Raw genomic sequence first — 25,205 nt, forward strand, 5'->3', positions numbered from 1 at the left:
TCCATTTCCACAAAAAAGGTAATCGAGAGGATGGAGAGGATGTTGGAAGGGAAGATGAAGGAACGGATCAAAGAGGCCTCTTTTGGAGAGTTATCCAAAACGGCTGGTAAGTAAACCACAGCAGGTCTTCTCTTCGTTATCCCCAAGAGATTTGGCTGCCACCCTGAAGGAGATTGCTGGGTAACCCATTTCTGTTCCCAACTGAAGAAGAGATTCTTTGGTACTTACGAAGCTTTTTCCTTCTCTTTCTGTTCTTGACCATCACATACCTTAATGGTTCTCAGGTGACAACTGGTCCAAAGATGTCTACTCCACCCTATTGATGGAGAACATGAGGCTACGGGATGAACTGGGGAAATCTTCTTTTCGTTCACCCATCATATTGCAGCAACAAGCCTTACCCGTAAGACCCTCTGACTCAATTGCCTTTTCTCTCTTTCCCTCCTTTCCTCTATCCCCTTTACCTATCTATTTATGGGTATATCCATCCATCTCCACCCATCCATCCATCCATCTCATTATCTGCTCTGTCATCTCTGTGTATCACTCCACAAGTACCTTCTATTTCTTCCCTTTCCCACTTTGGCTGTCTGCCTGTAGGTCTATCTATATAACCTTCCAATTACCTATGTCCCTATGTGATGATCCGGAGTGTATCAAAAATATAACAAAAACCAAAACATAAATAAAGGCCCTTTCATGCCTTCAACTTGGCTTCACTGTTTAATTGTTCCCAGTTGAAGATCAAACTATTTTCAAAATAACATTCCAAACGAAAGAAACACGGTTCAAATTCAAAGAGCAGATAACGAAGCAAAAACCAAAAACAAACCACACTGAATAAAGTTCCATGACAGACCAGGATAAATAATTATAAACTTCAGGAAGATAACCAGGTACAGTCCGCTGGAAGAACGCCAACCAAGATGAACCTCATCTAGGAATAAAACACTAATTTGTCTCCAGCGTTTGTTAGCACGCAGGTCCAAACTCTTATGCAGATCTCACACCTGCAACCCATGAAGAGGATCATGGCCCTCTTCTCACGAGTAGACCACGTTTTTCCCTGATCCTCTCCTCCCTGCGTGCCCTAGGATGGATAGGGGATGGGCCTGGGTCCTCCTCTGACTGCTCAGCCGGCCTCTGCCCTTCCCCAGCCTCCTCCACCACCTCCGGAGCAACACTTCCACTCCCTGTTGGCTGTTCCTCCTCTCCCTCAGAGTCAGTCTCCATCAGGGGCATGACACCCTATTTATCCTACCTATCAACTGCATGTCTTCGTGTGATGATGCCCCATGATGGGTCTGGTCCAAAAGACAGTCATACAGAATAACAAGGTTGTAAGGGACCTTGGAGGTCTTCTAGTCCAACTTTCTCCTCAAGCAGGAGACCTAGACCCCTGTCTATATCATTTTGGACAAATGGCTGTCCAATTTTTTTCTTTAAAACCTCCAGTGTTAGACCATAACTTCTGGAGGCACCTGGTCTTCAGTGCAGGCATCTCCCACTATTTGACTCCTTTAACTGAGTTGAAGGGCCCTTTGTAACCCAAAACCACATGAGTCTATTTGAATTTCTTGGCTTTCTTCTCCATCTGTGAGCCATAAACACTTTTTGATGTCCCCCGCAGGATACATTTTCAACCAGCTCAGAAAAGCTCTCGTTGGTTTCAAAGCTGGAGAAGGCTGAGGCACGTATACTTGCCTTGGAACACCAGGTAATTGTCATCTCACTGGCATGAAGTTTTGACGTGATCCCTCCCCAGATGTTCCTCTGAAACCAGAATGAGATCCAACCACTTTTAATCTGTGTTCAGACCGAGCAGCGTTTCTCAACATCAGCAACTTCAAGATGCATGGATTTCAACTCCTAGAAGCCTTTGCTGACTCGGGAATTCTGGCAGTTGAAGTCCACCCTTCTTAAAGTTGCTCAGTTGACATTGAGAAGTCCTGAAACAGAGCATTGATTTATAACTGGTACTAACTCTTAGTGTCTTGAGTTTGTGGTTGACAGCTAAATTCAGCTTCCTGGCAAATGCTCAGAGTTAAATTTAGAAATCATGGTTTTTAAAGCAGAAATGACTTCTGCTAAGTTTGGCCGCTTGGCCAATGCTCCCATATGCCCTATGCTGATGACAGTTTATTTATTAATTAGATTTATATCCCATCTTTATTTGGACAGCTCATCAGCTGTGTTCATAACTCTATTCTTCCTACTTCCCCTAACCCCCAATAACAATATGTCAGGTGGGTTGTGCGATGAAGAGATGAGGGAAGGCCAGACCTTGCCATCTCTCCAATTCTTGTCCAGCTTCTTAACTTGGTTCTGGTGGCCAACCATCAAATGCTAAAGCATCAACTCTATGTCATAACCGAGGCTCTGAGCCTGTAAATGTTTCTTTGCTTTGGTGTAGCTGGGGGACTCTGCCAAGAACTGGGGCCGAGAGAAGCAGAGTTACAACTCTCGTCTGCTTGAAAATGACCTTGGATTTGACCGATCGCCGTCCTCGTTCATAGTTCATGACATTTATCCGGTGAGCAATGGACATAAAACAACAGAAATAGTCTAGCAGGGAAGGCTAGATAAAACTTCTAGGTCACTTCAGTAGTGATACCCATGTGTGTAGAACCATGCAAGATGGTTCTTGGGTTGCGATGGGACAGTGTCCATCACTGCAGAATAACCGAATTGGAATGAACCTTGGAGGTCTTCTAATTCAAGAAGGAGACCCCATACTGATCCAGACAAGGGGTTATCCAGTCTCTTCTTAAAACCTCCAGTGATGGAGCACCCACAACGTTTAAAGGCAAGTCAATCCACTGGTTCATTGTTCTCACAGTCAAGACATTTCTCCTTAGTTCTAGGTTGCTTCTCTCCTTGACTAGTTTCCACCCATTGTTTCTTGTCTTGCCTTCTGGTGCTTTGGAGAATAGGTGGACCCTCCTCCTCTTTGTGGTAGCCCCTCAAATATTGGAACACTGCTATCATGCCACCCTTAAGTCCTTATTTTCACTACATTAGCCATACCTAGTTCCTGCAACTGTTTTTCATATGTTGCATATGTCACAAACCTCCAAACTTCTATTGTTCAGGAAGGGGGGCCCATCTTTTCCAACTGTCTCAAGTGGACATCTCGGTCTGCATTGTGACTGGTTGGGCTTGTCCAAGTGGCTACATCTCCCATGGCAAAACACATTTTCTTCTCTTCCAAAGATAATATTTTGCTTTGGTTGAGACTGAAGTGTGGAAAAAACTTAATCCTGGGAATTCTATGGCTCAGGATTCAATCCTATTTTTCCCATTGATAAAAACGACCTTCCCTTTCATTTTCTGTTAAATTCGTTATACCCAAGAAGATGTAAGGTTACCATGAAGCCACCATTCAACAGTGGGACATGATCCTCCAAAATGGAAAGTGGAGGATCAGAAGGGAAACAAATTTGGGCAGAATTTGGAAGAATTTGGAAATGGAGATCAGCTTTTGATACGAAAGAGAATGTTTGTTCTTAACCCATTCACATGTCTCCCCTTCATCCACAGAACGAGAAGGAAAGGAGAGAGGATGAAGAAAAGTACAAAAACTCAGGGAAGGTCATACAAAAGTAGCCAGTTATGGGGCCGAATCTCCTTATAGGTCAGTGTTAATTCTTAGCCACAATTGTAAGCCAAGATTGCACAGCTTTGGGTGGGGGGTAGGAGTGAGGGCTGTAGGCCACATTGGTCCTTTCAAGAATGCCTTGTAGACCAGACTTCCAAAGATGAAAGAATCAGGAAAAAGCTTGAGCAAAGAACATTGTCTTGTATACTTTAAAAAATAAAAAAAACCAACAGTGGAGATAGATGACAAGGGTAGACACAAATGTATTGATAAAGGTTGTTTGTGGAGATGAATATCCCAAACCAACCTTGTTTGGTATCTGAGGTTTCTCTGAATCCCGTTGCTTTTTTTTTTTTTTTTTTTTTTGATGTTTTAAAAAATTAACCTCATTGAAATGGACCACCTTTTGAATGAGATGGTTCCAGGGTTGGGATTTTACCGGTTTGGCCCAGTTCGGGAGAACCGGTAGCTCCGAGGATCAGCTGTTGGGCCCACCTGCCCGCCCTGGCTCTAGTCTTTATATCCTGGTTTTTAAGCTCATCTGATTTGCTGGAGAGAGTCAGTAGCAAACACTTATTGAACCAGTTGTTACACCAGTTGAATTGCACCCCTGGATGGTTTTCGTAAGTGGAAGTATATTTTTAACAATTTCTCTCCCTCTCCCTCTCCCTCCCTCCCTCCCTCTCTCTCTGTCTCCACCGACTCAAAACAAAACAGGGGCTCCCAATTTTCCCACAGTTAATGTTTTCTCTTTTCTCTTCCATTGATTATGGGAAATTACTGTTCTTGCCAAACACAATCAGTCATGCAGAGAGGTGGGCTTGTCGTAGCCTTTCTGGGGGAAGAGCTGTAGGCCATGCTGGAATAGTTGCAATATTGCTACTCCTGAGAAAGGAGAAAGAGGCTGACCTTTTCCTGCCATCAGAACTGGTTTGTTGAGATACAGCCAATCTTAGCTGTGTCCTGAACTTCAGCCAAGGAGTGGGAGTAATCTCAGGGGAAAGAAACTCCTGGAAGACCTTTTATGATGGTTTCGTAACGTCAACATATCCTCCACATCAGCCTGCTTTCACAACATTGCCATGACTGTCCACACCCATTGGCCGAGGAAGTTTGGGCCGGGTCAAACTGGTCCCCAGAGGGGAAGGAGGAAGCAACAGTGAAAATTGTGTTCTGACACCACTTCTTCCATCCTTCCTAGAAACCTCATTAATCCAACACAACTCAAGAGCCGTTGGAGTCCACAGCCTTCGACTCTAGTCTGGGAGGAGACCCTGGAATTCTACCTGGTGCAGCAGAACAAAATATCTATTGTAAAATATATACAGTTATATACCTCTTTCCTGGAGAGATGAGCTGAATACAGACTTCTCTGTAAACTACATGACAGTGTTGGTGCCTGTGATGTAAATTTTGTACGGTACATAAAATGTCTCCCCCTTTTGAGTTTGTAATGGTATGTGAGGATGTGCCTTGGCAGACAGGAGGAAGAGCTACAAACCAGACAGCAGTCAGATCATGGCTGATCTGGAATATGGCTGTGGGGAACATCTCCCTAGCTTCTCAGACCATAAAGGGGTGGGAGGGGTTGAGAGATACTTCCAGACTTGTAAGATTCTATTAATGTAAGCTTACAATCAAGCAAGAGCTTCTGGCTGTGATATGAGCTTATTTTTTCCTAGTTCTGTTCTCATTCGTCTGCATGCTTAGCCAACGATGAAGTCAACAGCTCTGTTTTGGAAAGTGACTCAGTAGCAATCATCTTTCACTGACTTTATTATGATCTTAGTTTTCGGACTTGGTTACAGAACATTGCATTTCAAAAACTTTATCGGAGCATAAGAGAAATCCTGGTTGGAAACAAATTGTGGAGAGGATCTGACCATCTAACCATGATTACTTTAAAATTAAGACTCCTCATTCATGTATTTGCTTATGTTGGCCTAGGGTTTTAGGGTGGGCACCCTAAATGCGTCAGTTTGTCAGGAGATTCAAAAACGAGGAAAATAACTTTATTTCATCCAGCACACAGAATTGACATGTTAATAGCTCAGAAAGTTGTAATGGACTAGAGAAATGGACAGAGAAGAGGTCAACCAAAAGATATAGCCTCTGCCTTCAGACGTAGACTTCTACCATTGCCCGAAAGGAAAAAATCAAAAGTTGAGAGACCCTAATAAATACCATACCTTCCTTAAAAGCTTCCCAAAGGGATCTGGTTGGACATTATGGATGAGATGGATGAGATTCAACCTCAGTCCAGCAAAAAGGTACTTCCATCCAATGAGAAGGAATCTTCTTAAATCTAATAACATTAAACCTAGTAGAGTGCTACATGTGCAGGGTTTCTGGGCAGGAGAATCTTTTTCCTATCTAAATTGTATTATATAAGACAGCCAGAATATCCTGCTGCACCCCAACCTTGGGATGACTTTTATGTTTAGTAAACATCTGACATTGGAAACACCATTGGACTGTGACCCCTAAGAGCCAAGCTGGCAACTCCGTCCCTTCTCCAAGCGTTTTAAAAGAGGCACCAGGTGCTTGTGGAAAATTTAACCCAATTCACTGCTGGGAATGATGGCGCCGTAGTGTCAAATAGATTGGCTTGTCTGGAATCAGGATAAGGCCAAAAGTGGTACCAACCTCCACGCCTCTCTTTATTTCAATCTTGAATTTTTCCAGCATCTGAAGGAGAGAGAAAAAAAGGGGGGGACCAGAAGGAAGTCATATAAGGCTGCCAAATCATGCACCTCAAACTTCAAAATCTGTCTTTACATAGCAAGGATTGGCCAGAGAGTCATCTGAGCTTGGTTGTTTTCTTGTAGAGGTTTCATGACCTGATTAGGTAACTTCATCAGTGCTAGAAAGAAGTGAGAGGAGGAGGAGAAGGAGGAGGAGGAGGAGGAGGAGGAGGAGGAGGAGGAGGAGGAGGAGGAGGAGGAGGAGGAGGAGGAGGAGGAGGAGGAAGAGGAGGATTGATTTGGTGCCCTCTGAGCTCAGTTGTTTTTTTCAAGAAATTTCATGACCCAACTAGATAACATCATAAGTGCACTGATGATGTTACCTAGAAGATGTTTCCTTGTTGGGTAATGAAACATCTGCAAGAAAACAACCAAGGACCCCACAGTTCCATCCTGAGCTAAACATATTCTCTCCTGTCATCATGTTACCGGACCGTCTGTGGGTCAGACTTTTACAGACTTTTATATATATAGTATTCAGCTTTGTTCGAGTATTTTCCCATGTCATTATAGTTGTGCTTTTAAACGTTTCGACAGAATCTCATCTGCCATCATCAGGCACAACTATAATGATGTGGGAAAATACCCGAACAAAGCTGAATACCATACATGTAAGTACCCGCGAAAACTTAAGAAAACATATATATATATATATATACCAGTCCACCCTCTCCATATTTCTCCAGCCTGCCTTCCATGATGAGTTGGTGGCAGAACTGGACTTACATGGATCAAAAACAGCTGCATCTCCATCTCGGCAATTCTGCGGCCAAGACACTGACGTGGCCCAAAACCAAAACTTAATCCTCTGAAATATTTGGAGTCTTCGGTCTTAATCCACCTTTCTGGGTTGAACTGCAGAGGTTTGGAGAAAAATCTGGAATCCCGAAACATGGCATAAAGTCCTACCTGGACTAATATCTGTGAAGAAAAGATGGGCGGGGGGAGAAAAAGATAAATTAGGATTTATGAGTTGTATCAAAACAAGATTTAAAATAGCATCAGCAAGAATGACAATGTCAATGTTCCAACTAATCAACCCCAAACCAATAAACTCCAAAACAAACAATTCCTCAAAGTTCCATTTTATTAGAGTTGTCATATTGGCACATCTGGGAAAACTTAAATCTGAGAGTTCTGGGTTTTCCCTACCCAAAAGAGAAATCAAAGATTCATCCTCTGCACCCATCAGTCCATCACAAGGCCCAATCAAATCATCAGAGACATTCCTCCAGTCACTCCCTCCAGGTGCAGGGCAACCTGTCCTTGACTCTCTGAGAAAGAATGTTGTTGTGTCTAATCTTCTACTCCACTATGAACCCTCCCCCTCCCAAATTCCCAGGCACTGAATGTGGCAGTTTTGAAGCTTCCAAGTAAAAAAATGGCTTCCAAGGCTGACAGGCTTCTGGCAACTTTTAGGTGTCTTCAACCATCTTTTGGCCAGCATGGTACTAATGATGACAAGGTTTATCTCATCACCACAATAGGTTAGGTGATGCTAGAAGACAATACAAGTCACCAGTGGGAAGATGGTCTCAAACCAATATATATATTTTCATGTAAGTATGGAATAATCTGCTGCTCCAATTCAAATGTGGAATGCTCCTTGTGTGATCTGAAGGGAATGACTACCTTCGCCAATTTCAGAACTTTGGAGAAAAGGCAGGGTTTGAAATTTGTTTAAAAAACAACAACAATCATCCTCATTACCAGATTACTCACATTGGCAGGGATACGGTAATTCTGAAGCACAATCTCTTGGGTTGTGTATCTCTGCAATGTCACTGCAACTGGATGGAGCCTAGAGTGAAGTCAGAGGAAGAAGAAACACATTTATCATCGAAAAGTTATTTTTCCAGCCCAAGGAGACCAGCATAGGATTCAACAACAATTACAAACTACTAGACAACATGTGACTCTTTGGGACGTATTTCCAAGGCCTTTCCTTACCAAAGTCAGCCATGGAAGCCATATTTTACTTAGAAGCTTTGAGGCTGCCCCATTCAGTGCGTGAGAATTTGGGAGGGGAGATTTCTTAGTGAATAGACGATTAGACGCAACAACATTCTTTCTTAGAAATCAAGGACATGTTACCCAGCACCTGGAGAGGAGTGTCTGGAGGAATGGCTCCAGTTGAGACGACAATTTGATTGGGCCATGTGATGGGATGATGGGTGCAGGGGATGGATCTTTGAATTTCTATTGGGAAGGGAAAATCCGAAACTGAGAGTTCCAGGTTTTCTCTTCCCAATAGCAAGCCAAAAATCCATCCCCTGCACCCACCAGTCCATCACATGGTCCAATCAAACACCATCCCAGCTGGAGACATTCCTTTAAACACTCTTCTCCGGGTGCAGGGTAATATGTCCTTGACTTTTAAGGAAGAATGTTGTTGAGTCTAATCTTCCACCTCTCTATGAAATCCCCCCTCCCAAATTCCCAGGCACTGAATGTGGCAGCGTCAAAGCTTCTAAATGAAATATCGCTTCCAAGGCTGACAGTACCTGTCTTGAAAGTAGCCCCATGTAGAACTGTGTAGCACATTCAAACATCAGGAGTTGACCCACAGGAAATATTTTTTTTTAACATTTTGTACCTTAGTGTTTCTTTGATGGTTGCTTTGAGCAACGGGGTGGACTTCATCATCTTTGCAACATCTCCCTGGGAAGATGCTTTGGCTGCAGAGATTTCAGATCTCAGTTGGTCCTGAAGGTGTGGCGCGCGAGCGAGTTCATACAGAGCCCACTGGAGGGTGATGGAAGTCTGAATGAAAATACATAATATCAGGCCATGGGTGTGTTCTTAGGTGGGTCTTCTCAGCCACCCCTGCAAAAAGTGCTTCCTTTAGTGCATGGGTCTCCAACCTTGTGGACTGGCTGGAGAATCCTGGAAGTTGAAGTCCACAAGTCTTAAAAGTTGCCAAGTTTGGAAACCCTTGCCTTAATCTACAAGATTTGAGGTTTCTAACTGGACTGGAGTATCTCTGGACCTTAATGTTTTAGGTCCACCAACTTATCGAGGTAGAGTTCAATTTAGGTCAGACAGAGGGGGAGATGTGTTTGAAGTGGCTGGAGAGAGACATATGGGATTAAGGAAACCATCCGTGAACAGAGGAATGTCCTGAATGGTTTTAATGGCCAGCAGAATGCAAAGATCACCAATTCCTCAAAGAGTTTCTTAAAATGTTGAATAGAATCAAAGCAACCATTTGAAGGGGACATCTGAAGAATCTGTCAAGGTCTCTCCTTACCGTGTCCACCCCTCCTGCCATCATCTCAGTTATGCTGGCTTTGATGTCTTCTATTGGCATCTGGTTCTGTATCAAAAGGCTGCAGAGAATACCTCGGTATTCTTTGGCACGCTGCTGGTTAAGACAGAGGTCTTGGTAGATGTTCTGTATACATTTGTCAGCTGGTGAGATGGAGACGAAATGGTAGATATAATAAATAAAATACAGTACAATTTTATTGAAACAATAACATCGCCATGGAAGCTTCCTCACCAAGTTCTCACCAGACTAGCCACTTTCTGTTCTGTCACTGGGTGCAGGATCACCCAACCACCACAGGTCCACTCACCATGCATGAAGATGACATCCCAAGCATTGACATGGTCCTGCCAATACTTGGAATTGATCCTGCGCAGAAATTCTGGTGGTATGTACAACATGGGTAGAGTGGAATTAAACATCAAGGTGATGGCATCAATGAACTTCTGTGCCTCGGGGTCAATGAAATCCTGAAGAAGTCCCAACCGGCTACCGTAGAGGACATTGCATATAGCTGTGGGAAGAGAGAGATGGAGAAGATGGATGAAACTATCAAGTCCATGTCTCCCGCAAGGGCAGAGACCATCTTCTAATGAATTTGTTGCGCATCACATCTGTTCCTGTGGGGTTCTTGATGCTCTCTGAACTTGGTTGTTTTCTTGCAGGCGTTTCATTACCCAACTAGGTAACATCATCAACACTGATATTGTTGGATAATGAAACAAGAAAACATCTCAGCTCAGGGTGCACCAAGCACCCAACAGTTCAACCCCTGAGCTACAAATTCTCTTCTATCAACCCTTCTGTTCTTCAAGAGGTGAATGCTTCTATTCCTTCTGACCCAGTTCATTGAATTAGTGCATTTTCCGGGTTTTACACATTATTTTATGGCCTTACATATCCACTGAACCTTAAATTAAGCCAATGGGCTATTTTGCAGATCCAGCAAAGCACCTTCCTCAATGCTTATCAGGAAAACTAGATAAAATTAAAATGACCCAAACTGTAATCTATTTAGGAGAAGAATTACATCAGTTGCAGGCAATGGTGGGATTCAAATAATTTAACAACCGGTTCTCTGCCCCAATGATTTCTTCCAACAACCAGTTCACCAACTGCTCAGAAACTTAACAACCAATTCTCCCGAAGTGGTGCAAACTGGCTGAATCCCACCACTGGTTGCAGGGGTGGTATTCTACCGGTTCGGATCGGTTCTATAGAACCGGTTGTTATGATTCTGTGCAGTTCGGAGAACTGGCAAATTGTGCCCATGGCTGGCCCCACCCCTCTCCACCCGCCCCTCCTCTCCCCACCCAGTCAGTCCTTATCACACATGTGCGATGTTTCGCACATGCCCGACATTGCTGATTGCATTCTCCCCCATCCAGTCTGTCCTTAAGTATTTCTTTTTTCCCCCCCTCCTGACGATCAGCTGTTCTGATGATCAGCTGTGCCAGGATCCCTCTCGCTGCCTTACTGCTTCGCCCAGGAGGCAAAAAGGGTGGGAGTGGTAGGGAGTGTGCTGCGCGCTTCCCCCCCCCCCATGCTCCATTTTTTCCTTCCTGGGCCCCAGGGAAGCCTTATGGGAGCAAAAATACCTGCCCAGGAGGCTTCCCTGAGGCCCAGGAGCAAAAAGAACTGGGGGAGGTGAAGAAGAAGAAGAAGAAGAAGAAGAAGAAGAAGAAGAAGAAGAAGAAGAAGAAGAAGAAGAAGAAGAAGAAGAAGAAGAAGAAGAAGAGGAGGAGGAGGAGAGAGGAGGAGGAGGAGAGGAGGAGGAGGAGGAGGAGGAGGAGGAGGAGAGGAGGAGGAAGAAGAAAAGAAAAAGAAAAGAAGAAGAAGAAGAAGAAGAAGAAGAAGAAGAAGAAGAAGAAGAAGAAGAAGAAGAGGAGGAGGAGGAGGAGGAGGAGGAGGAGGAGGAGGAGGAGGAGGAGGAGGAGGAGGAGGAAGAAAAAGAAAAAGAAAAAGAAAAAGAAAAAGAAAAAGAAGAAGAAGAAGAAGAAGAAGAAGAAGAAGAAGAAGAAGAAGAAGAAGAAGCCATGCCCACCCAGTCACATGACCATGCCCACCTAGCCACACCCACAGAATGAGTTGTTAAAAAATTGGAATCCCTCCCCTGATCGGTTGCCTAATTCTTGAGCCTCCCTTTCCACCCATCCCAACCCAACCTGCTTCCCTTCCACTCACATTCCAAGGCGAACCGGAAAAGCTCGTGGGTCAGATCAGTTGTCCATTTATTTTGCGGACTGCTTCCAACCTTCATCTCCATCCTCTTGACAAAATCTTCCCCGACTTCATTCAGGAGAGGTATAAAGTTATCCGTGACTTTGAGGGACATGGCTTCCTTGTTCAGGGCTAGGCGGTCCTGGCGCCAACTGTCTCCTTTCCTAGAAAGTTTTAAAAAGAAGTCATTCCAAGGTTGCTTCTGTCATTATTTCTCCCACTGATCATCTCTTCTTCTTCAAGCTGGTGGAGAAGGGATCATCTTCAGGAGGGGTGAAAATGGTCAATAATATATATGGAGGTCGAGGAAGGGCTGGTAGTTGTAAGTAGGAGATTTCACATCCTTATACAGGAGATCCTTGACTTACAATCATTCATTTAGTGACAGTTTGAAGTTATAATGGCACTGAAAAAGGTGACTTATGACCGGTTTTCACTGGAGGTTTTTAAGAAGAAACTAGACAGCCACTTATCTGAAATAGTATAGCTTGAGCAGGGGGCTGGACTAGAAGACCTCTAAGGTCCCTTCCAGCTCTACTCTACTCTACTCTACTCTACTCTACTCTATTCTATCTTCTATTTTCTATTCTATTCTATTCTAAATTATTTTCTCTTCTTCTATTATTCTCTTCTCTTCTAAATTATCTTCTCCTATTCTATTCAATTCTACTCTACTCTACTCTGCTCTGCTCTATCTATCTTCTATTCTATCTTCTATCTTCTCTTCTTCTCTTCTAAAACATCTTCTTCTCTTCTCTTCTATTCTCTACAATCAAGCCAGCTCATCGATAGTAAAAAGAAATTATAAAGCAAGTCGAAGAAGAAGTGGAGAAATAAAATCCTCTCCACATGACCAAATCACCCTCACGATCAAGCAAGTTTCCTATCTCTCTTTTCCTGAAGGATCTCCAGCCCCAACCCTTGGTTCCGGTGTGGAGTTCAGACTCTTGGTGGCTATTGTCTCCTCAGAAAACCCATGGGCCAGTCCCCACACATCTCATGGGGTTCTTACTTCAGGAGAACCCCACAGGGCTTGTTACGGAAGTTCCGATATGCGATCCAAGGTGGCACAGTAAATCTCTCCGGGTACAAGCCTTCTGATTTGAAGAGGATGGCGGCGTCCTTGGGGTCAATAATGTTGACGCTCTCGTAGCTGCCCAGTTTCTCCCTGTGAAGACATATCGGCACCTCATTTTAGACATTAAAGGCTGGCTGGTGTCACAGGTTTGAAGTCATTGAAATGGAACTCTTGAGGCAATGGTGGATGCCCAGTTTCTCCCAGCAGGATTGGGTTAAAGAATGGGAAAGAAATGGGCTGCTATCTTGGTTGTTTTCTTGCAAATGTTTCATTATCTAAGTAGGTAACATCATCAGGGCTAGAAGGGATGAGGTTTGTTGAGGGTAAAAGAAGCAAAGGATGGGGGAGGAGGAATTAGAAGAGGAGGAGGAGGAGAAATGTGGGTTGTGGAGTCCTTGGTGTTCTCTGACCTTGGTTATTTTCTTGCAGACGTTTCATTACCACACCAAAATTAGCACTAATGATTATACCAACTAGGTAATGAAACATCCAGAAGAAAACACTATTAAAGGCAAGTGAGAGAGCTATCAATCAACTGCCAGGGCCACAAGCTATGAGAAGCAGCTCATTGGGGTGTGATTCTTGCCTGGAGTAGCAACCAGAAGGTATGCGAGCCAACTGGGTCACTTTGGGCCAGTCCCTCTCTTTCTCAGCCCAACCCATCTCACAGGGTTGTTGTTGTTGTGGGGAAAATAGGAGGAAGGTAGGTATATTAGATAGATTCACTGCATTGAGTCACTTATCAAAACAATAAAGGCAGGATTTTTTTAAAAAAGCTAATAAATGAATAAAGCAATTCCAAATTAAATTTAATAATGCATGCACATTGATTAAAACATGCTTTTCTATCCAGGTATATTGCAAAAAGAAAAAAGAAAAACCCAGAGATTTCGGCTTTGATTTATTCAGTCAATTTGCAAGCAGATTTTGGAAACATCAGAATCTATTTGCACACGAAGCCTCTGTTTTCGTTCTGGCCTAAGCCCTTTCACCCAGGACTTCTAAGAATTTGTCCCCTTTGCATTGTTCTGAGATCCAGGGACCGAATTGCAAATTTGTACTCATAACAGATGCTTTTGTTCGATTTTAAGCTTGTATATATATTTTGCTTTGTAGCATATTTAAGAATTTTTGGCTCTTTGATCCCTGTTGCAAATTGTTCTGGGACAAATAAACCCTCCGGAGTTTGTAGGTCCGTTCTATTTCTTAGCAATACGAGATAAATCAGAAGAGATGAAATGGAGGAAAATTAGGGGGATGCTACAGAGGTGTACAACTTTCTCTGTTGCAAACTCCCCTACATCCTTCTAAAAAAAAAAAAAACCCACAACTCTTCAGTCAGCTGTTTAAAAGAAATGGTCAGAACCTATCACTTTTAAAGGATCTTGAATGTCCACCTGGAAGGATGACCCCCCTGATTTTCTGGATTATAATATTAGTTTTAAATACTGTATTTCCAATTGCAATATCCTCTAATGAAGACAAACAGGGAAATCAATAATAGAGAATATATTTAGCTCCAGATTGACCGTTTCATTACCAAACAAGGGAACATCAGATCAAGTTACCTAGTTTGGGTAAATGAAACATCTGCCAGAAAACCACCAAACTGAGAGAGCACCAAGGACCTCCCAGTAACAGAGGAATGTTTGAAGCAAACAAGAGGCAGGGAGAGAAAAAGAGAAGATTTATTGCACTCCTTCAAGGGGAAAACCAGTCATTTAGTTGCAGGGGGAAAAAATAATAATAATAACAACCCAGCATCTGTTAAACCTGCAAATCATCCTGATCAAAGTGGGACAAAATAGGTTAGTCTGAGGAAGAAGAATGGAAAAAGTTTGGGAAAGGAAGCAAAATCCCTCCAGATTTAAGCAATCCCCACCTCCTTACCTATAAATAGGACCAAAGGTCTTAAATTTGTCCACCATAATGTTGTGAAGGTTGTGGAATCCACCCTCCTTCCAGAACTGATAGAGGTTAAACCAGCTGGCTTTCCAATTTCCTGGCAAGTCACTGAATGGCTTCGGTGCACTCTCCTGGGCTGGAGATGACAATATCTCTCTGGAAGCTGTGTGGAGTTGGAGAATGCCGGGCCTGGATGCATCTTCAGGGCAGAACAGGGTCCGCAAAGAATTGGTGATGCCCAAAGCAGGAACAAAGGGATGGGGCCTGAGCAGCATTGCCACACCAAAGGAGGGGGGAAAAGGAGGGAGGGGAGTCAAAAACCAGCACTGGAGACGAAAATCCTTGAAAATGACAGAAGACCTCCAAAACTGTAAGTTTTATAGCCCAGGAATGGCCTGTTCAAGGATGAAGGTTGTCCAATCAGGTTCCTTCTGAAATCCTAGCCTGCCTTCCCATTGCATTTTTTTTTTCAAAACAAATAAACACAACTTTGTGTGCGTACACAAACACACACGTACATCACAAGGAGACTTGTTACCTTTTAAAGCCATTTCTCCACATTAGGTATGATAAGGTGGTATTTGGGAGCCTGCAGTTATTAAGGGTAATATTTCTTTTATTTTTATTTTCTCCAATGCAAAAACTTTCTATTTTCAATCGTTCAAATAAAGAAGGCAGGCTCTAAGGCAGGCTTAAACTAGCAAAGCATTGGTAAATGTTTGCTCCTTTCCAAAAGAGCTCTGTGATAAAAGATGAAATCTCAGAGATTACATTTAGAGTTGGCCTTTACTGCAGAAGATTGGCTCCAGGGATCTCCAGCTAGACCAAATTTCTCCTTGATGTAAAATCAATCAACGTTGATTGCCTCTGTCCAATCTCCACTTTAATGACCCCATTGGAGCAAGGCTGCCATGGTATCAATTGAGTTGTTCTGAGACAATCAGCATTGCCCACTCCCCTTTTCTTGCAATTTCTACCCATCTCAATCATCCTGGAACTTTTGGTCAAGAGAGCTCTGTTTAGCACAACAGTTGTTCAGACTGCTTAAGACTACAGCTACAATTCCCCTTTGAGGTCCCCAAATTTGTACTTAGTCAAATCTTTTGTTCTGGTTTGGGGGGTGTTTATTTTTTATTTTTTGCAAAGTTGAGGTGCTGTGTATATCAGCACACATTAATACAATCAAGCGAGTCCAGAAATATTTCAAAAGAAGACTACCACACTGCTCGCAACGGAATACCCTATATCACCAGGCTTGAGATTTTGGGCTTGGACAACCTTGAATTGCGCCGTCTACGGTTGGACTTAAGTGTAGCACACAAAATTATCTGCTACAATGTCCTACCAGTCAATGGCTACTTCAGCTTCAACCATAACAATACAAGAGCACACAACAGATACAAACTCAAAGTAAACCGCTCCAAACTTGATTGCAGAAAGTACGACTTCAGCAACTGAGGCCTGGAATGCACTACCTGACTCTGTAGTTACATCCTCAAACCCCCCCACTCCTTTAACCTCAAACTATCCACCATTGACCTCACCCCGTTCCTAAGAGGTCTGTAATGGGGATGCATAAGCGCACCATCGTGCCTACCGTCCCTGTCCTATTGTCCCCATTTATTCGTACCTATTTCCTGTATTCTTACTCATGTTTATACTTATACCCATTAACTTGTAAGTGATTGGCAAATTAAATAAAATAAATAAATAAATAAAATCTGGTTGATTTATGTCAGGGTTGCCCACCTCAAATGGATTAAATCAGTGTCCTTTCATGTTGGAGGCTGAATCATTCTAAGACTGGCCTATCCTTCCATATTTCTATTATTTCCTAGAAATAATCCTGAGATGGGCAGCCATAAACATTAGATAGAGATAAATAATTAGATAGATAGATAGATAGATAGATAGATAGATAGATAGATAGATAGATAGATAATCAAGATAGATGGAGATGCAGGTGGAGATAGAGGTAGGATAAAGATAGAGATGATAGAGATAGATGGAGATGGAGATGGAGGTAGAGGTAGGATAAAGATAGAGATGATAGAGATAGAAATAGATATAGAGATGGATGGATAGATAGTTGATAGATAAAGAGAGAGAGATGAGAGAGAGTTAAGAAAGAGAGAGAGGGGGGTGGATGGATGGATGGAAAGATAGATAGATAGATAGATAGATAGATAGATAGATAGATAGATAGATAGATAGAGAGGAGATGGAGAGGGAGAGGGAGAGGGAGAGAGATGATAAGCAAACTACAGACAATTCTTTTAAAAATGTTAGAGACAGAGCAGAACCGAAAACGAGAGATTCCAGTTTTGGAAAACAAAGTACATACCGAGAAATGTGTGTATATATGGGAACCTGCAAGATAATGGATTTTATTAATATTGGGTTTGTAAGCAGACTTGCCATGAGGACAGCCAGGGACTGATCTGTGGCAGATCTTTAACTGGATTATGAATCCACCAGGTAGGCATTGCAGTTTCATTTTTCTATGCTTGAATATTCAGCTGTTTGGGTAGCTGGAATTCCTAGCTTTGAAAATAATATCTCCCAGTTGCTTCTTCTGGACCAAACAAGCAAAATACTATTATCCAACACACACCTTGGTTACGCTTTCTCGTTGGAGTCAAAATTGCCACCAAGGAAGAAAAACTGTGGGTCGCTCTATTCTCTTAGCACTCAAAAATTGCAGACCAGACAAACAACAACACAGAAATTAGAGGAAGTATAGATAAAAAAGGGTTAAAAATGAGGTTAAAGGATTGGATTCTGGCCAAAAAACACATGAGAAGGAGTACATATAAGAAAAGTTGAAGGGCACTGAGTAGTTTGCAATTAGAATTTCAAACAGACCAACATCTGTGCATTAAAGTCCCAAAAAGCTTTGTACTTGAATTCCAAAACAGAGCTAATAATTTCTTTTGCTGCCTTCAAACCCTACTCAACTCTGTCTCTATTCCATGAGGACAGGAGAGTCTATATTTTTTCAGACCAGTTCTTCTTATTTTTGGTTAATATTCTCCACTTTTTGAAAAGAGAAAATGGATTTTTTGTTCTTTCTTTGAAGTTTGGGAGTTAAGCTTGCGTGGCACACGAATTGAAAAATATTGTGGATGATGTCAAGCCAGCTTCTCACTGCCCTACCTTGTAAGGAAAGAGTTGCATGCACACAATATCCCTACCATTTGATGAGTTTTGGGGAAACATGAGTTTCAAAGAAGGGTAGGAACATCCTCCAAAACTCATAATCTTAGGTTGGTACTCACATCAGTAGATTAAATAATTCTGAAGGACATTGTGTTGGTTGGGTATCGTGGTAGTGTCATAATAACCAGGTAATCATTGAACTTGGTTGTTTTCTTTTCTTTCTTTTTTAATAAAGTTTTATTAGTTTTCTATTGTTTACATTTTGTTAGTGCTTAATAAACATTGTGTTGTCTGGGTTATTTTATCTGCTTAGCATCCAACTACCAGTACTGGTAGAACAAGTTCCATGTTTGATAATATTCTGTATCTTCTTTCTGTTTAATCTTCAATGTGAGTCTGTCCATTTCTGTACAATCCAGTATCTTCCTAATTATCTCTTCATCTTGTGGTATTTCTTCATTTCTCCAATATTGTGCAAATATAAATTCCTTGCTGCTGTTAATGCATGCAATATTAAATATATATTTTGTTTATCAATTTTTTTCTGGTGCTATACCTAATAGGAAAAAAAAATCAAGTTTAAAATCTACATGTCTTCCTATCATCTTTTCTAACCTGAACTTGGTTGTTTTCTTGCAGATGTCTCATGACCCAACTAGGTAACATCATTATGGCTTTCATGTGAATTAGGCCCCAAAGCCTCAAACTTTCCTCCAGGTTGGAGGACAACAATTTGGAAAGACACTGGTTTTTATTTTTTCTTCAGAAGATCAATATGTTCACAAACCAAACTCATATGCAAGAAAATATTGGCCCTACACAGTTGTCAATTCTTGGGACATCTCTGTTTTGGGTTCATTGAGCTTGGAATATCTAGCCTGTCTCCGTAATCTTCTAGTTAAGAAAAACAATAAGGAAACCTCATTCTACTTTGGTATCTCAAGGAAATCAAGATTAAGTTTACCAACAGACCAAATTTGCTTGAAGAGTTTGCAGGAGGTAAAGATGTCGAATTGTGCACTCTCACTAATGGGATATGTGGTTATACCACCTCATCTAAAACTAGCTTATTTTTTTGTTCCATATGCCCATCAATCTGAGAAGAATTATCTCATGTAGTTCTCTAGAAAGTAGTTTCCTCAAGCAAGGTCGAGGTATTTTTCAGCCGAAAACTACATCTTCGGCCAATTAAATTATAGATTTTTCAGTCCAGAATAGCCTGCATAACAATCAGCCAGTTTGGGCTAGTGGTAAAGGCACCAGGCTAGAAAGTGGGAGACGGTGAGTTGTAGTCCTCCCTACCCTTAGGAATGAAAGCTAGCTGGGGTGACGTTAGGTCAATCACCAGGAGACTGGGGGTTCTAGTCCCCTCTTAGGCCTGAACACTGGTTGGGATGTCTTTGAACCAATCACCAGGAGATGGTGAGTTCTAGTCCTCCCTTGGGCATGAAAGACGGTTGGGGTGATTTTAAGCCAATCACCAGGAGACTGGGAGTTCTAGTCCCCCCTTAGGCCTGAAAACTGGGTGACTTTGAGTTAGTCCTTCTCTCTCAGCCCAACTCACCTCACAGGATTGTTGTTGTTCTGGGGAAAATAAGAAGAAGGTGTGTTGGGTATGTTTTCCCCCTTGAGATATTTGAATAAATAATAAAGCCGGGTTAAAAAAAATACATATATAAACTCATTCTTAAATTCTTGGTTGACCTTTTCCAAAAGAATAATTCACCAGTTCCCAAAGCAAAACTGAAAAGTGATTCAGGACCTTCTATTTTCATTCTGAAAAAAAACCAATGCCATGAGCAACATCAGCTGAGAGCTTTTATGACCAAATGTGGTTCCTTGGGGAATTCTTGATAAACTCTCAGGGACTCTCAAGTTTGTCAGGATCTTGGAGTTCCAAAAGAGAGTCAGAAGGTCATGGTCCTTAAACTTACCAAAGATCTGGATAGTGAGAAGAACATCCTGACTTGCAATAGCCACATTTGAAGATAATTTGTTCCCCGATAATCAGCAGTTATCATGTCTTTATGTCATACAGATATCACACTGACTCATACTTGCTTGTGGTACAAAATGACCTTTGCTGATCCAGTAGAGAGAAAAAATTAAATTTCACATTCTAGTGTCCAATTGCCCAAGGTAATTATGCAACCTGGTCATCAGCCTCTCTACAAAATCCCCTGTAGTTTGTATATCCTCATTTTATTCCCCTTCACACACACACACACACACACACACACACACATCAGCAATCAGAGAAGTTTCTGAGTTTGGATCCTAGTTAATGCTGAACCTAGTTATTTTGATTGGCAACCCATGATTAATGGCTTGGTATGCTGGGTGAATCTGGCAAATTAGGTCATGTGTGATGACTAGTGTGAAGTTAATCATATTCTCCAACCTTTGGAGAATAGTTTGACCCCTTCTTCTCTGTGACAGCCCCTCAAATATGGGAAGATTGTTATCATGTGACTAGGGGACGACATGATAACAGTGTTTCTCCTTTTTGAGGGGCTGTCACAGAGAAGAAAGGGTCAAGCTATTCTCCAAAGCACCTGAGGGCAAGACAAGAAGTAACAGGTGGGGATTTATCAAGGAGAGAACCAATCTGGAACTTAGCAGAAATTTCCTGACTGTGAGAAGAATCAGTGGTACAGTTTGCCTTCAGAAGTTGTGGATGCTCTATCACTGGATATTTTCAAGAAGAGATCGGAGAGCCATTTGTCTTCTGCTTGAGCAGGAGGCTGGACTAGTAGACCTCTAAGGTTGCTTTCAACTCTGCCATTCAGTATGAACAATAGTGTACAAGGCATGGAAAACTGAGTCTAGACTATGAAGCTCAGTTGGGTTTGGCTCTGTTGATCTTTAGACAGAGATTCACAGAGTAAGCCCTGAGTAGGATGCAAGGTTGGGTGTTGAAAAAAAATCCTCCTCCCCCCAAAAAGATCATTTCTGTCTTTAGAGCAACATACTGGTACCTGTAATAAGGAAATAAATTTATTTTGTATTTATTTCAATCAATCTTCAGTCAATCAAACAAACATTCTGTCCAACACTGTTATTCTGTCTTTCTGTAGTTTAGTCTGATTCAGGATTCAAAGGGGCCAGTTTCTTTTTTACCATGAGGTGGCAGTAAACATCTGCAACCCTCCAGAATCTTTACTAAGATATGGCGCACTTCTATCTGTCTGCTATTCAGATTGGCAAGAACAGAGGTGGCAGGGATTATAACGTAAGACTAAAACATACGGTTGCAGGAACTGGGCATGGCTAGTCTAGTGAAGAGAAGGACCAGGGGAGACAGGATAGCAGTCTTCCAATATTGGAGGGGCTGTCCCAGAGAGGAGGAAGGGGTCAAGCTATTTTCCAAGGCACCTGAAGGCCAGACAAGGAATAATGGATGGAAACTGAACAAGGAGAGATTCAACCTGGAAATAAGGAGAAACTTTCTGACAGTGAGAACAATCAACCAATGGAACAGAAGTTGCCTTTGGAAGTTGTGGGAGCTTCATCACTGGAGGCTTTCAAGAAGAGATTGGACTGCTATCAGAAATTGTGTAGGGTCTCCTGCTTGGATGGGGGGGGTTGGACGAGATGACCTACAAGAACCCTTCCAACTCTGTTAATCTGTCATCTGTAATAATCCCAGCAGTCACCAGGATTTAAAAGACAACAAAAAACTCACATCCACCAGACCTGTCAATTGTAGCTGCAACAGCGACGGGAGCATTTTCAATAGACTGTAGAGAGCGCCCTTCAAACCTAAAGAGTCAGCTGCAGTAGGGAAGTCTATGGGATTTGGTTAAAAGAGTCGAGACCATTTTGATTCTTCAACTCTGACTGGATGGTAGGCAAAGGAAGGATTTCTATTGCTTGAGGACACAGACAAACCTCCCAGTGGCCTCAGTGACTCTCTAAAAGAATGCAAGTGACCAGCTGTCTGCAAGGAAGATAAATCCTTCCATTTCCCACCATCCAGTCAGAGCTAAAGAAGGAGAAGTGAAACGTATTCAAAGAAAAACCAGAAAGTCCAGTTTCCTCTTGAAAAAAAAAACAAACCACCTTTGGGTTGGATTCGAAGGCCTCCAAGATCTCTTCCAATCCCATAATTCTATGTTCTATTTTTTTTCCTGTAGGACATAAGTACCTCAGTTCCAATCAGCAAATTATCTAGATTTTATTACAATTTCAGTGGTTGTCCTTATAGGAAGTCACTCATTAGATTTTACTGTTAAATGAAACTCAGAAGTTTTATTTCAGGGAAATTTTACGGTGGAAGTTCAGCAAGTCAACTTTTATGCTCAATAAAATGTGCTCATTTGTGAGAGCAAAAAATACCTAACAGTTCTGGAGATCAATGACGTTCTTGCGTACACAAAATGGACATCCCAAAACTATTTAGGGTGTTTTCCGCTTCATAGGTGCATTGCCATTTTTAGCCTCCTCCGAGTGGCTTCCTTCATTTTCGGGAGTACTGTTATAATTACTGTTCTTCCTTTTTGCATAGTTCCCTTTGTACAAAGATCAACAAAGAGCCACTCCCAAGAGCATTGTCACATAACTCAAACAGCATCAACTTCCCTCCCTACATTTTTTCACAAAGAGGTAACATTACATTAAAATTAAAACTCAATGTCAACTCATAAAACATTCCTATGCCGGTTTTAGTAGTTGCCATAAAAAAAGCGGGGGAAGCAAAAGTACATTCCAACTCTTATCTTTAAAAGATTGTAACTAAACTACCAGAGTTTTTGCTCATGAATATATTTAATTGAAGATCGTGAATGATGACACCCAGCCCATGAAGGTGCTTAATTGGATAATCTGATTTATGACACACCCAGGGGGGAGGGGGGAAACAGGGTCACGGGGGACTGTAAATTATGTATGTGTTCTGTCCCAGCTGAAGTTTCCAAAAGCAAACACAGATAAACTCCAAAACTGAAAGGTTCATGGCTTTATTCCACAAATAACCCTCTTTGTAGATAACAGATGGCTTGCAGCCAATTAGTCCAATAAATCAGAGTCTGTAATCATCACACTAACTCCTTTGAACTTTTGCTTTTTGCAAAGGCAAAAGCCATTTGAAACCAGACTTATATTCCCTAGAGGGAGGGGTCATTAATTAGCATTCTTACTCCTGAGTTGCCTGTGCTGCTCTTCCACGAACCATCCTGCTCTCACTCCCACCCAGCACAGGTTTCTCGGGAACGTCCACCTGATTGCTGCCAGCGAACCACAACACTATGCCAGAGTTGGCTTCATGCAGGGCAGTGCCTGTGTGTTGCCTCTAATAAATCCTTTGAAGCTTTTTGAAGTTTGGCTCGAGAATCATGATTTAATTAGGGTGATTGCTGGGATCCTGACACTCAGCTCCTGAGGATTACTTAAGTATAACCATGCTGTTTGATTGATCGATTGAGGATTGATTGATGGCAATTCAAAATGAGTGTATTTCTTTATTATCACAGGTATTTAATTAATACAGATTTATTACAGGTTGCACTAAAAGTAGAAGTGGACTTGGGGAGGGGTATTTTTTTCAACTCCCCAGCCTAGACTTTTCCTCTGGGACTTCTCCATGAATTTCTGTCTGAAGATCAATGATTCCACAATTGGCCAGGCCTTGTATATTATCACTTACACACAATAACACAGCTAGAAAGGACCTTGAAGTTCTTCTAGATCTAGTCCAACCCTCTTCCCAAGCAGGAGACCATATACCATTATGGACAAATGGCTGTCCAATCTCTTCTTTGAGAACCTTCAATGTTGGAGCAGCCACAACTTCTGGAGACAAGCCATTCCACTGATTAATTGTTCTCACCATCAAGAAATTTCTCCTTAATTCTAAGTTGGTTCTTTCCCTGATAAGTTTCCACCCATTGCTTCTTGTCTGGTCCTTAGGTGCTTTGGATAATAGGTTGGCCTCTTCTTCTCTGTGATAGCTCCTCAGATATTGGAAGATTGCTATGATGTCACCCCCAGTCCTTCTCTTCGTTAGACTAGACATACCCAGTTTCCACAACCGTTCTTAAAGCTTAAAATTCATCGATTCCTTTTATCCACTACATGGAATTATAAACAGAGGGAATCCCTTCTAACTTTGATCTGGGCTAATTGGACTCAACTAAAGTCCAAGACTTTAATGATGGATCAGGGGGAAAAAACTGACACTATTCTTTACAGACTTAGTCATGTTGACCGAAGTGTTTTATCACAAGGCAGAGACTATTTCAAGATTCCAATACTTGGAAAGATTGACACAATGCTTGGAGGCCGAAAGCAGAAATATCTCAGTGTGTTTGTGCAAAACACACCCTGGCTGCACCAAGCAATTAACCAGCCTTGTGGGTCTTCTGGTGCTATTTCCAACCCACTGGTTCGGTCAATCTTCCTGATGTTGACTCATTTTTCCAGCAGAGACACGCATTCTTGCCAGTCAGTCTAATCCAACGTATCGGTCATAATTCATTCGTGTTTTAGTTTGCAAAGTTAGCAGCATATTGTTATTATTATATGAATACAGAAGATTTACAGTCAAAGACTGGGGGAAACTTAATAAATCAAGTAGTGGCAAGGACCTAAAAATGATTAAGGTAGTATCTAAGGCGGGTGTCGGCAACCCACGACTCTGGAGCCACATGTGGCTCTTTGGGCCCTCTGCTGTGACTCCCTGTTGGGTGATCCCACCCAGTCATTCCTCACCTGGCCTGAGAAGATAAAACAGAAGAAACAGAAATGAGGGGGTGGGGAGAGAGAGAGAAAGAGAGAGGGAGGGAGGGGAGAGGGAAAGAGAGGGGAGGGAAAAAGAGAGAAGGAGGGAGATAGGGAGAGAGAGAGAGAAAGAGAGAGGGAGGGAGGAACAGAGAGAGGGGAGAGAGAGAGAAAAAGAGGGGGGAGGGAGAGAGAAAGAGGGAGGGAGAGAGAGAGGAAGAGAGAGAGAGGGAGGGAAGAGAGAGAGAAAGAGAGACATTTCCCACAGAAAACACCGGGAGCCCCAAAACCTGGGTAGGCATGGCAGGGTGGGTGGGTCATGTGACTGGGTGGGAGTGGCATTGAGTTGGCCACGCCCCCCCAGGTTTTGAGGCTCCTGGTGTTTTCTTTTCTGTGGGAAACAGCTCCAAATGGCTCTTTGAGTGTTTAAGGTTGCAGGCCCCTGATTTAAGGACATAGGCAGTTTCAAACAATAGAATGTGGGGTTGTTGTTGTTTTTGGTGTAAAATTAGGGTG

General features: G+C 42.3%; 2 protein-coding genes across 2 annotated transcripts in view; one reads left to right on the forward strand and one right to left on the reverse strand.

Moving 5' to 3' along the window:
* Positions 1-4,982, forward strand: part of CCDC33 (coiled-coil domain containing 33) — a 107,288-nt gene extending 102,306 nt beyond the window's left edge. Inside the window, exons 20-25 of the mRNA XM_087972527.1 lie at positions 19-106; positions 285-403; positions 1,631-1,717; positions 2,414-2,533; positions 3,541-3,634; positions 4,800-4,982. Of these exons, the coding sequence (XP_087828653.1) occupies positions 19-106; positions 285-403; positions 1,631-1,717; positions 2,414-2,533; positions 3,541-3,606 (480 nt within the window). The 3' untranslated portion in view covers positions 3,607-3,634; positions 4,800-4,982. The remainder of the gene's footprint in view (positions 1-18; positions 107-284; positions 404-1,630; positions 1,718-2,413; positions 2,534-3,540; positions 3,635-4,799) is intronic.
* Positions 4,983-5,440: 458 nt separating this feature from the next.
* On the reverse strand, positions 5,441-15,113 carry CYP11A1 (cytochrome P450 family 11 subfamily A member 1). Its single transcript, XM_026684553.2, has 9 exons — positions 14,799-15,113; positions 12,843-12,998; positions 11,795-11,994; positions 9,921-10,124; positions 9,593-9,753; positions 8,939-9,105; positions 8,065-8,143; positions 7,069-7,263; positions 5,441-6,286 (listed from the first exon to the last, which is right to left on the reverse strand). Exons 1-9 carry the CDS (start codon positions 15,086-15,088, stop codon positions 6,164-6,166), a joined length of 1,575 nt encoding a protein of 524 aa, XP_026540338.1. The 5' UTR covers positions 15,089-15,113; the 3' UTR covers positions 5,441-6,163.
* Positions 15,114-25,205: the final 10,092 nt, after the last annotated feature.

The sequence above is a fragment of the Notechis scutatus genome, chromosome 11 (genome assembly GCF_049901735.1).
Source record: "Notechis scutatus isolate UNSWTSFEM ecotype Mainland chromosome 11, rNotScu1.2, whole genome shotgun sequence".
Lineage (NCBI taxonomy): Eukaryota > Metazoa > Chordata > Lepidosauria > Squamata > Elapidae > Notechis > Notechis scutatus.

Excerpts from the sequence above, each read along its gene's own strand:
- CYP11A1 (XM_026684553.2), bottom strand. The coding sequence starts at position 15,088 with ATGCTGCTCAGGCCCCATCCCTTTGTTCCTGCTTTGGGCATCACCAAT. Across the intron at positions 12,999-14,798 it reads ACCTTTGGTCCTATTTATAG|GGAGAAACTGGGCAGCTACG; the intron begins GTAAGGAGGTGG and ends ATGTCTTCACAG. Across the intron at positions 9,754-9,920 it reads GGATGTCATCTTCATGCATG|CTGACAAATGTATACAGAAC; the intron begins GTGAGTGGACCT and ends CCATCTCACCAG.